The sequence below is a fragment of the Lonchura striata genome, chromosome 6, assembly GCF_050655825.1.
Source record: "Lonchura striata isolate lonStrDom1 chromosome 6, ASM5065582v1, whole genome shotgun sequence".
In the NCBI taxonomy this organism is placed as follows: domain Eukaryota; kingdom Metazoa; phylum Chordata; class Aves; order Passeriformes; family Estrildidae; genus Lonchura; species Lonchura striata.
Genome location: NC_140708.1, coordinates 29,349,883 through 29,362,428, shown reverse-complemented (window position 1 = coordinate 29,362,428; position 12,546 = coordinate 29,349,883). Strand labels below are relative to the sequence as shown.

The 12,546-nt window shown below is 42.3% G+C and overlaps 2 protein-coding genes across 9 annotated transcripts in view; one reads left to right on the top strand and one right to left on the bottom strand.

Moving 5' to 3' along the window:
- SLK (STE20 like kinase) overlaps positions 1-6,524 on the bottom strand; it is a 49,375-nt gene extending 42,851 nt beyond the window's left edge. For all 6 annotated transcript variants that reach the window (XM_085583662.1, XM_085583664.1, XM_021536299.4 and 3 more), the window contains exon 1: positions 5,844-6,524. In XM_085583662.1, the coding sequence (XP_085439788.1) occupies positions 5,844-5,993 (150 nt within the window). In that variant the 5' untranslated portion in view covers positions 5,994-6,524. The remainder of the gene's footprint in view (positions 1-5,843) is intronic.
- A 205-nt stretch (positions 6,525-6,729) lies between these two features.
- Positions 6,730-12,546, top strand: part of STN1 (STN1 subunit of CST complex) — a 38,363-nt gene continuing 32,546 nt past the window's right edge. The window contains exon 1 of one of the 3 annotated variants that reach the window (XM_021536302.3): positions 6,730-6,861. The gene's annotated coding sequence lies outside the window, so the exon portion shown is untranslated. Of the gene's footprint in view, positions 6,862-7,765; positions 7,790-11,619; positions 11,827-12,546 lie in introns of those variants that run through there. The other 2 variants (XM_021536303.3, XM_085583685.1) reach the window with 2 other exon arrangements.

Genomic DNA, 12,546 nt, shown 5'->3' with positions numbered 1-12,546 from the left:
ATAAGTTAAGTATTGTGATGCTGATTTGAAGCCAAGTGATGCAAATAAGTCCAAAATATGAGGCACGTGCTTTGCTCCTTTTGAATATTTCCTTGCTACAGACAAAAAGGAAAAGTAAGTAACAAGTAGCCATTTCAGTCAAAAAGTTATCTCAGTCCACAATTTACAGATGGCTTTCTGGCACTACCATTGCTTCAGAAAACTTAGCTGGAGTGACAGTAGGTGTAAAGAGCTCTGTAAAGCTTTCCCTTTGACAGATTCCCAGAGTTTAAAACAGCGATACTGCCTTTTCCTTATCTGCTATCTTCTCATCAGGCTAAAACTGCAATAGTGTGAAAATAAAGATAACATTGTAGGGCAAGTCACCAAGCTGATCAGCAAGATTACAATCCTTTGCCTTCTATGAACTGTCGTACATCTTTTTTCATCATTCACGGCAGCCCTACAAGACTCAGGCTACTTTTACAGAGATTACTGTTCATAGCAAGCTTTAAGTAAAGTTTAGTTCTATTTCACTTAGACTAAATATTTAAAACGTCATATTGGCACCTTATCCATTACTCTCTTGAGAGTAAATCAACTCTCATATGCCCTCTATCTACTAATGCCTCAACAGCTAAACAAAGCAACACAGCACTTTAGAGAATATTATTAATTCAGATCTCCTGAGGGAAATTGCTCCACTTTAATGAGAGGTCAACTTATATAGTCAATTATGAATGAAAATAAATTAGAAGAAAACATATTTGGTATAGCAAACAATTTTAATCAAAGTTGCCAAGAGTTCTACACCACTACGATCCATTCTTCTGTATTGAACTTCAATTTAGAACATTTTCACCTGCTATTTTTTCCAGGTCTGGGCTCATGGCAGAGTCATGTAAAACTCGTTTGTGAAATACCGTGTTTGACTGGAAACTTTCAAATACGAGTTTATCTTCCAACTAGTACCAAACATGTAGGACTTCAACAAACTCAAGCAACATCCTTCCACAGGGAACTACATCATTCATAAAGGAAGGTCTGCAAAGTTTCAACAGCTCTAAGAAATTCTTCTAAATAGTTAGTGCAACTAATGACACCACGTAAGTAAAAAGATAAAGAGTAGAAGAAACAAAATCTATCTGTGCTTCAAGCTTAGACATTAAGTAAGTGGTCAAAATCTCTTCCTGGCATTCCTAGGTTACAGATGTAAAAGATATCTGCCCTAGGAAGCAGCTACACATTACTATAATCTGGTAACTGTCAAATTGAAATTTGTAGGAATTTAGAACATAGAGCTGTAAGACAAAAGAAATTAGAAAGTGTAAATTCTTTTTGCTCTGTCCTTAATTTGTTTATAGGTCAGACTAATTAATGCATTTTCTAGGATTAGAAAATAAGTTATTATGTTAGTGGTACATGAAAAAGTACTTCTAAGCAGCTAACAGCAGTCAGTTCATATTTAAATATTAAAAGGAATTAAGAACACATAGTAATAAAATTATATAATTGGTCCAGTCTTATTAAATCACTACTTTAAAATTCTATTTGTTTCTACCTGCTGTAAAAGACATTAAAACAAAACCAAGCTGTCCTGTAAGTTATATAGGTACATTACAGAGAAGACGGTTTCAAATACAGATACAAAAACTTAAATGAAGCAACACCATTGGGTTATTTGACTTGAAGAAACACTGTTGTCAAAAGTCCACCATGACCAGCCAGAGATGAGTTGGTACTGGCCACAACTACCAATAGAATTAAACATGATCACTTAATGTAGTCATAATTTTCAGAAGATAGTGCAATTGGTTAATGCTGTTCACCATGATTACGGTTATCAGCTTGCATAACAGTTCTTCTCTAAACCTAAAGAAAAAACAGATTTTTTTTTTTTTTTAACAAAGCACCAGTTAATTGCTCAGAGCTGGAAAACTTGTGCTAGTAACTTTGTATCAAGTTTACATTTTATTTTCTGAACTCTTATGACAATTTTGTATACAGAATGCTTCCAACATTTTAGATTTAGTGTAATGGATGAGATATTATAAAGGGGCACAACACTTCAGTTCAAACAAAGAAGGCTGAATGAAATTTCAAACCAGACAAGTTCAAGGGATTCCTTAGTAATAATTAAAATATATATACGCTATACTGTCTCTATATACACATACCATATATAGTCTGTCTTATATTGTATAGTGCCACATATGTTTTACCTTTATAGAATGTTCCCATAGAAGACACAGTTTTGCAGATGGTACCCATAATAATCATAATCATGGCTGAAAGTATATTACTTTCTTGAAGAAGTATCCTCTAGTAAAGGGCTCAGAGATGCCAACAACTAGACACTATGAAAATGCCTTTCTGCAATCTAAATCTTCAATCTGAGTGTACAATGTTCTTACTGCCAAAAGAGGCTGGCAGATTTTACTGAAATATAGGCCCAATACTTTATTTAATTCAAAAGGTTAACTGAGGAAGATAAACATCATTAATTAAAATGCAGATATCTGCAGCAAGAAAGAGGCACACATCACATCAGGCATTTGAAAGGTCTGTTTCCACATCATCTGAATATTTACTTCTGGGAATTCAGAAAATAGTTTAAAGCTGATGAAAGTCATGAACACACTGATCTACCTTACAGCGATGTTTATAATGTTCACAGGACTGCGATTTGACACAATAGGGTACTAGAACACACAATACAGCAACATGATATAATAATGTAACTACTTTCTAAAGCAAACTGATTATAATTACAATAAGAGCCCATGTTTTCTCAGGGCACTTAACCTAATCAAATCAAGAGCAGTTTCAAACTGTCCCTTTGTTTTAGGAGTTTTTTTGTGTCTGACTGCCAAATTTCAAAGTTAAAATCAGCCTCCAGTGCTAATATTATGTATCTCCAGTCTGTCAGAACTCTAGCAGTCCACTCAGTAATCCTGAATAATCCATGAAAAGCACATGAAAGAGATTGGAAAAAAATTCTATCATCAGGAAGCTCGAAATTCTCTTCAAGGGCCATCACCTGACACTGAAGTACTGCAAGGATCTATAAATTGTAAAAGAACAGAAAACCACACCATTATTCATTAGCCAGAGCAAAAAGAAAACAGCCTAAAAGTGGCCTCTCTGAAGAGCCTGAAAAGGGCCAGAATAAAAAGTCCTACATGTCTATAAACCTTTGCCATCAGTAATCTGCAATTACCGAGCTCCTCTGATCACAAGAGACTTGCAACAGCAGTTAAAACAGAGTATTTCTAAACATTACTTACAAGTCCGTGAATACAAATGTATGAATTGTCAGAACTCAAAAAGCCTTAGAATGCTGCAACAAACAGCTTCAAAGGAAACAAACTCTTCTAGAAGTTTGGCTAAGGTATTAAAAAAATAAGCAAGATCTTTGTACTTGATTGCAAAGAAAGAGAGTGAATCACAAGCTTTCAATGACCTTAAGACTTCTGTACACAAAACTAATTATCACTGGACAGCATTTTTAAGTAAATCATGTAATCAGGAAGTCTTCCCAGTACTGACAGAATCATTTAAGAATTGGTTTTTGAATTTTTACTTGAATATTTGACACTTTGTTCAGAAGATAAGTTACACAACTAAACCAATTACCCCTCTATGGGAAATCATAGCATGCAACCAATCTAACCTACTTTTTAGAAATTCGAAGTACACAAAGATTTATTTATATGGCAATTCCATTTTAACATGCATCTGCCAAAACACTGTCACACACAGATCCCAAGATCTTAAACAAAGGCAAATGTACTTTTGGCAAATGTAACTGACACTAGGGTAGGTAATGGGGGATTGGCAAATAAAACAAAATCCATTACACAAAATGAAAACCCCAACCCCCACGCTTCCATTACTTAAAGACAGTGTCTTCAAGCATTTTTGAGAGCTTTGTTCTGGCTTATAGTTTTAAATTCATTCTTTGAGAAGGAATTGAATGTCTGCTCCTGCAGCTTCTCATTTGAGGTGTATATCCATGAAAGAACAACCTAACCTTTCCTGCTTTCCACACTGTTTCTTGGGAAGCACGCTCAGGTGCAGGAACACAAGTACAGTTTGCATCTGAGTGTAAGCTTCCTTCTCAAACTAGATGGAAACAAAAAGAATGCTGATGAACACATGCAGTAACCTACTTTTTTTTTTAATGGGGATTCTTTTTTCCAGGAATACTACCCGTTAATTCTCATTAGTTGAGCAGAGAGTTGATCAGAGTAATCACATCTGTAATTCTGCCTACGATCAATTTCAACAGTGAACTCTATCATTTCAGTCAGAAATAAATCTCGAAGTGAAAAATGACATCCAAGTGAAAAACATTCTCCTGTTTGTGTAGAGTACACTGAAATGCCGATTTTACCAGCTGCCTTGCTCAGACACCTTACTCAACTACTATTGCTAATACAGACATGCCTACAGATGAAGTGAGAAGAGGTTTGAGGATGGGAGGACAAGTGCACGTGGGGGAAGAGGAAAACACATTCAGTATTCTGAGGTATATTTTCAGAAAATGGGAATCAAAACTCCACTATGAAGCTCAAACTAAAAGTTCAATACTCTGGAAGCGCTGTTAGAGATATTATGTTTTTGTGGTGAGAAAGTTTTATAAAGAGCAACTTCAGACATATTCATAGCCATTTAAGAAAAAAAACCCAGAACTCTTAATCTTCAAAAATGACATAAGAACCACCATCTAGACCATGTATTACACCAGCACCTAAATAAACTAGACGTTCTTAATATAGAACATTGACACGAATTCCTCGGGTGAAATGACCCCACCTAAAATTCTGACTGCACTGTGGCACTTCTGCTCAAATATACAAATAGGTGATACCAGCACAGTACAACAGAACCTAAAATAACTTCTACCAAAAGTAACACAAGTTTCATGAGTGCCCAGATTTCATAAACTCTCGCATGCAGTACTCTAAATATGTTTCTTGACCGAATTAGCTCTCAGAAACACTGTAAATGCCATCCTCTTGTGCTGTTTTTTCTTAGTCTCCAGAACCTGCTCCAGAGCTTCAGTTCATGTCAGTTCCCAATTCTCTCACGCTTATCCATCAGGATGTTTTTTCCACCCTATCCAAACCAAACATGGTGCATTAATACTTTTTAAGAAAGGGGCAACTGTAGCTGAAGATTTGCCTGAAAGTTGAACTCTTGTCAAACACTAGCAGGGCTGTATCTATGTCATTGTAGTCTACTTGGCTTGATAAATTCTAGATAAGCATCCTTAAAAACCCTACTTGTACAAGAACACTTGAAGATTTAAAAAGCAAACAACTGAGGGAATTTGGGAGATCCAACACATGGATTCCACCACACAGGGAAAGCAAAGAGAACACAGCTGTTTAATTCGACTCCACATGGAACAAGATGGGAGAACGCCCATTAAAGCGACGACACACATGAAGCACAGAAGTCCGCTTTACTGTTCATGGGGTTCCTTCCGTACAGGCGGAAAAAAAAAAAAAAGTATGAACTTCGGATCTAAGAAAATACAGTCTTGGTAAGGTTAGGAGCTACACTGTACACGAGTCCCAGAAAAACCCAAAACACAGAGAGAAGTGAGCAATCCAGCAGCGGGCAGGGTGGAGCAGAAGGCGGGACAATGACCTAATAGGTCTTTTCTATCTTTAGTTTCACGAGGCTCCGTGGCCAAGAGGCGCCGGGATGCCCCGCTCTGCCTCCGGCCCCGCACTCGGCGCTGCCGGCAGGAATGCCGGGGCGCGGAGCCGGCACCGGGCGCCCGAGGCGGCGCCGCGGGCAGCAGCAGCGCTCCGAGTCACCTCTCAGCTATGGGAACACGAGCCCGCCCTTACCTTGAACACTTTACCGAAAGCACCATCGCCCAGCTCTCCTATGATTTCCCAGAACTCCTCAGGGTTCAAATCCCTCTTGACGTGCTCGTATTGTTTCTTCTTCTTCTCGCCGCCCAGCTTGAAGATCTTACGAAAGTTGAAGAAGGACATTTTGGCTGCCGCCGAGGGACGGGGCGGGCGGCGGTGCCCCCTGCGCCCGCCGGGACCACCTGGCGCGGGCGGGGATGCCGGGCGCGATCCCCACGCGGAGACCAAAGTCTTGGCGTCGCCCGGGAAGCGCCGTCAGCGCCGGGCGCTGCGGGAGACAACACCCGCGATGCCCCGTACGGGGCCGGGCTCGGCGCTGCTCTCCCCGACGGGCTCGGCGGTCCCTACGCGGCCGGGCCGGTCACCATCGCGGCAGCAACAAGTGCCGGGCTCCCTCCTCGGGACGGGCGGCGGCGGAGGGGTCAGGGCTCCGCTGGGAGGGCGCCGGGCAGCGGGGAGCGGTCGCGTCCCGCCTCGCAGGACGCGTTGGATGCAGGGAGGGGCGGAGGCTGCCCCGCTCCAGGCTCCCGGCCGGTGTCCTCGCGGAGCGGCGTCCCGGGGTGGCACAGCGGCCGAAAACGACGCTTCGCGGCCGGCCTCTCTCCCGCTCGCTCGCTCCCTCGCCGTGCCGCGGAGCGGGGCCCGGGCGGCTCCGCTTCCTACGGGGCGGCACCGGCGGCGCCCCCGCCCCCTCCGCCCTCGCTCCCGCCCGCCGCCGGCGCGTGCGCCCCGCGCTCCCGCCCCTCTTCCCGCGCTCCCGGAACCGCCTCGCGCCCCTCCCGCCGCTCCGCCGCCGGCGCACGCGCGGCAGCGCGCGCCCCACCGCTCCCCCCCCTTCCCCCTCCCCTCCCCCGCGCGTGCGCACGCGCCGCACCGGCAGCACGCGCGGCCCTCCCCGCCAACGGCGAGGGGAAGAGGCGGGGCTTGCCCTGCCCACGTGACGCGGCCGCGGCGGCCTCAGCCAATAGGAGCGCACGGAGGCTCCGGGCGGGTAAGTCGGTGTGGGGCTCAAGATGGAGGGGCCGCCCTCGCTCCCCCCGGCTCGGAGCAGCGCTGGCGCGGGGATCCGGTGCTCCTCCCGCCCTCTGTCCCTTTAGCCCGCTGCGAGCCCTCACGGAGTGGGCGTGCGGCAGGGGGACCCTTTTTCCTCTGGTCGCGGAGGACACCCCTCGCCTCTCTCCGTGCCGTTGTCCGTGCAGGGAGGTGTCCCCAGCCTGTGGCGCAGGGCGGCGTTCCGCAGCGGGGCACAGCTTCCCTCAGGGCTGCCCGGGTGCCCTGGGCCGAGGGGCCCTAAGGGGCTCCCCCTGTGTGTCAGGAGCCGTAAGGGGCAGGTGGTGCCTCCTGCGGGGCTGGGGCTTGGACGTGGGGCCCTGAGGAAAGCGTTGATAGCAACAGACGATGTTTGAAGACTTTTGTTTGTTTGTGGTCCGGTGATGTCCCTAGACCTGCTACTTGTTTGTCTTCTGTTTTAGCAGGGTGTGATGTTCTTGTGCTGCCCACTTAGTATCTTCTGTATCTTATTTAATCACTGGGACAGGCCTGGATTTCCTTATCTCACAACCTTCTCTTGCCACAAGTGATTCCTTCCTCACCCTGAAGTGTAATTGTATTTTAATAGTTGTGTTGTGTACACACCACGCCGTGTGGGGCGTTTCCTCACTTGAAAGCAAGAGGCGTTCCCGTTGCCTGGATTAGGGGCAATTAGCAGGCAGAGGCAGTAACCGGGACAGAGTTTGGGCTGTGACAGGCTGGAAATCCATCCAGCAGCAGCTTGGGCGATGCTGAGACCTCAGTGACATCTGACAGTGAGACAAACACCCAGGGAAAATCGTGTAATGCCGTATCCTCGTCTGAACCCGAGTGCCTGCAATTGCCATTAACTTAAGCTGCATGATGAGCTTCTGAAGATCAAGCCTCTGGTGCGCATCATTCCCCAGACCATTTTATTAGCGTGACAGTAGCTTCCTATATAAGGAGAGTAGTCCGTGTGTAAATTCAGTAATAATAATGAGGCATTGAGATGCCCCTGACACAAAGCGTTTATGAATCGAACAACAGTGTTCTGTCATGAGTCAATTTCTTTAAACTGTATAAAATCAGTTTCACGGGTAGTCCCACCCCATGAATAGAGAGCCTTTCGAGTACTCTTGCTGAACTGATTTGTTGTAATAATCAGCGTTTGTTTTTCAAAAATTATATTTGGCTTTATGGGTTCCTTGTACTGACTGCTTGGCCACAAAAGGTAAAACTGTTCAGGAGGGTGTTAAGACCAAGACTCTTTATATGTGTGAGGGCAAAACCAAGAAACAACTGCAATCCAAAGGAGCTGTTTTATCTTCTGTGATCTGGCTGGCTGGCTCCACCTATTAATTTCATATGCAAGTTTCATTCAGATAGCTTGAATTAAATACAATAATAGAGTGTTACCAGCAGCAATTTAGTTTCTCATATCTTAAAGTTCAGTTTCTTTTTCTTCTCTAATTTTTCTTTTGCCACTTCAGGTGGAATGATAGCTTTGATTTGGATATTAAAATACAATTATGACTTAAATAATATTTTTCATTAATATTTGTAAATTAATATTTTGATTTTAACTTGCTTTCTGTTGGATAAAAAGTGCTTTTTAAAAGGGACTAATTTCTGCAGGTTTATTTAAACTGACTGGTTGATAGAGGATGGGGGAATAAAGGAATCCAAAGCCATAGCATGAATTCCTTGTATTGAGGCAAGATTATATTTTCTTTAGCCTCAGAGTTAATGGAGGTGGAGTGGGAGGGGCGCAGGGGGGTGTGTACATGTGAATGTTAGAGTTTATAATAACTGGAAAGAAATGCAAAACTAAAAGAAAATTTGATAAGTTATATGTGAAGAAGAGAAATTGAGCTGGCAGTTGTGGGATGGGGCAGCAGGGCCTGGTTGTGCCTCAGCTCAGCTACAAACGCTGGGCTGCGTGGAGTTCACATGCAGCAGCTCTGCCCTGCGTGGGTTCTGTGTGACAGAAGAGGCAGAACCTCGGTGCCATCCTGCCAAGGGCTCAACCTTAGCAGGTACTGCATGTCGGCTGCTTTAGACTTGTATAAACAGTCTTCCTGTTCCAGAGAGCTTTTACTTCACCTAACGTTGAAAATATAAGGTGAAAGTCTGGTAGGAGAAAGGAGCGCTTTATCTAGTGATAAGGCTTTGCTTTTAACTTCTTTCTTACTCTTGAACACGTAATTTAAGATAAAACCAGGATATATGAAAAGGAAAACTATGACTCCATCTCATTCTTTTTCTTACTCTTTCACTCTGGAGTTACAGCTTACCACTCAATCCTGAAAATAAACTCCATAAGGTAAAGTGCTACTAGTAAATCCTTCCCAATTTGCTGTGACTTCCTGGTTTGGAGGAGCCTGTATGAAGCCTGGATTTTGTGTGTATGGGTTTTTTTTGTTCCTGATAGCATTTCTTAGGGATTGTAAATGTTTCCAGATGGTAAGGATAAAAAGGTAAAAGTGAATTATATTAAAATTTCTCCTTTAGGAATTTAAAGCAATGCTTTTTGAAAATTCATTGCTTCCTTTAAATGTCAGAGGAAGATGATAAAGTGAAGATGTTAAGGAGCTATCTTGATTGTGCATCAAATATATGGGCTTAAAATAGCTGTAAACTCTTTTTGGCAATCTTTTTCATCTCTTTGTGAATTAGAAATCTCCTTTATACTTTCTGCTGCTTAATATCACCATCCTTTCTCATTGACTTAATCACTTACACTTGCCACTGTTCCTAACTCCCTCTTTAAGTTGTTTCTTTTAAACTGCTCCAATTTCTCTTAATTGAAAGTAAACACTTCAGAAATTGAATTTGAAATGTGTTCTTCACAAGATTTATTGCCCTTTTGCTGCAGTCCTACAGTCTGTCTTCAGTTCTTTCAAAATATTTAATGGTATATTTTTATACTGTCTTGACTTTCTGTCCACCCACACTTTCACTGATCTCCAAAATTCTTTCTGGTGATTGAGCTCATTGAACTGCTGTAAGGTCACAGGTGGCTTGTTTGTGGTTAAATCTGGAGTGTTTCATCCATCTTAATCTGTCTGTCACCTTTGGCACTCAGCACTGTCCTTTCTGTTTTGTTTAATCGATGTATCCCATGCTTTTATTGATGTTTTGTAGTAATGTGGTGGCATCTTTTCATAAGCTCTGCCATTTCTCCTCTGATCTCTTTGCAAAATTAACATTTTGGGCTCATTTCAGTTCTAAGCACCAATGTAGCTTCCAGATCAGTGTAGTAATCCCCAGTGCAGGGGCATGATCGCTGTCCTGGTCCTGTGGCCACACTGTTTCTGATGAAGGCCAGGATGCCACTTGCCTTCTTGGCCACCTGGGCAACTCCTGGCTCATGATAAACTGCTGTTGACCAGTGCCCCTTGGTTCTTTTCCTCTGGGCCACATTCCAGCCACTCTGTCTCAGCCTGTAGCCCCTGCATGGGGCTGTTGTGACCCAAGTGCAGGACCTGGCACTTCCCCTCCTTCAGCCTCACACCCCTGGCCTCAGCTGATTGATCCAAGCTGCCCAGACCCCTCTGCAGAGCCTCCCTGGCCTCCAGCAGATCAACACTCCTGCCCAGCTTAGTGTTGCTTGTGAGCTTGGTGAGGGTGCACTTGATCCCCCATCCAGACGATGGATGCAAATATTAAACATATTACAAGATATTAAACAGGGCTGTACCCAGCTCTGATCCCTGGGCACAGCCCTTGTGGCACCGCTCACCACCACGCTCTGGGCCTGACCCCTTTGCTGTCCTGTACATGCTACATATACAGCACTCCTAAAGCCTTTCTAATAAATGTGCCATTGACAGAGCTGTGTCCTAGGGACTTCTCTTTCTGTTATGCAGGGCAAAAAGAGACTTAGTTTTGTACTCAGTATTTTATAAGCATTTATGATACAAGTAACTGGAATAGTTCAGTTATAAATAATACAAAAAGGAAAAAATTAGAATACCAGAGGTTGGACACTCAAGAGCTTGCCCATATCTTAGCCAGAATCAATACTCAAGCTCCTATCAATAACCTGGGTATACCACTATTTATTATATAGTTTGGGTATTTTTACTGCCTGACTCCAGGACCAGTTAATCCAAGAATTGCCAAAGAAAGATGTGGCATTTGGAAGCTTCAATATATGAGGATATTACTCGATGTTTGAAGTAAAAAGCATTGAATATTAAAATGTTTAGGAATAGGATTAGTCTAATTTTGGCTTCAGAAAAGTCTGTGTGTTTAAATTTGCCGTAATTTTCAGCAGTCAGTAGGGAAATGTATCTTCACAGGGCAATTCACCTTTCCCATTTTAGATGCTTATCTTTATCACAGTATTTATCTGTGTAAGGTGAATTTTCCTGGTAACATATAATGGGAGTTCTTCCTACCTATAGAGACTCCACTGCCAGCAGAACTCTTGGAATTCATTTCTCTTGTTGTCAGCAACACTTCTGGGAATGATGACAGAGCAGATATAAAAATTGCCAAATTACCTGAATGTTTCCAAGTAAATATGTGATTGTTTATTGAATACACTTTATCTGAAATTAAGTGGCAGAAGAAAAAAACAATCATGTAAATATCAAAGTCTGAATAAGGATCAGATATTTCAACAAAAAATACAAGAATATTTCTTGGAAACATAGAATGTCAAAAGCATTGAAGTTTTAACATGTTGACTTTATTGAGGCTATAGCAAAAGTTTTTTTCTTATTGCTTCTAGTTGATCTACAAGAAAACCCTCTTCAAGACTGATATTCAGAAATAGTCATATGTCTTTGTAAGGGAGTGAGAAGCAAACCTCAGATTTAATGGAATGCATCAACAACTTGAAACTTACATAGCTGATTCTCTTTGATTAATTGACTACTGCAATTAAGAACTTCAGATCCTCATGATAAAGCTTTTCAAGAAGACTGCACGCTTTTTGGTTTGTATTTAACTCAAAAAGCTCCTTTTATAGGAATTTTCAGTTAATATTAAAATACTGTGCTGCACTGGTAGATATTTCCATTTTTTTCATACAGTAGTTCAATAAAAGTTCTCTCCATATTGTGATGACTAGTAATGAGTTCCATCTAGAACAGTCTTTTTTTTAAATAATAATAATAATATCCTTTTAAATACTACTACTCTTAGCTACATTGCAGTATTCCTTCTAACCATTTTAATAATTTGAGGTTATATTTCATTTGAAATGGGATTTATTTGATCAAAACTGTACATGAATGCAAAGCAAATTATTTAGAACTTGTGGAGCCCCCTCCATCTGATAGCTGTTAGAAGCTTTAGTTAAATCACATGAAAGCATGTCTTGCACACAGTGCACCATGATTGCCTTTCCTCCAGATGGTAATTAGACATTTTCCTCTTGCATAGCAGTCACGAGCTGATTTGCTCTTTTTGTTTGTGGCTTTCAAATTTGCATTAGTTCACATAGTAGCTAGGATTAGAAATTTATTAAGGGATAAAGATAGCTTTGCATCTCAGTATTGCTCTCAGTCAATACTGGCACAAAAAACGTCTGAACAGAAAGCCCACATGTATTGCTGCTTTTCTTTCTGTAAATCCTGATTTTCTTTTCTTTTACTGTTTCCCAGGAGCCTTTTTTTTCCAGAATGGACTTTGTGTTCTCTTGTGATCCTGATCA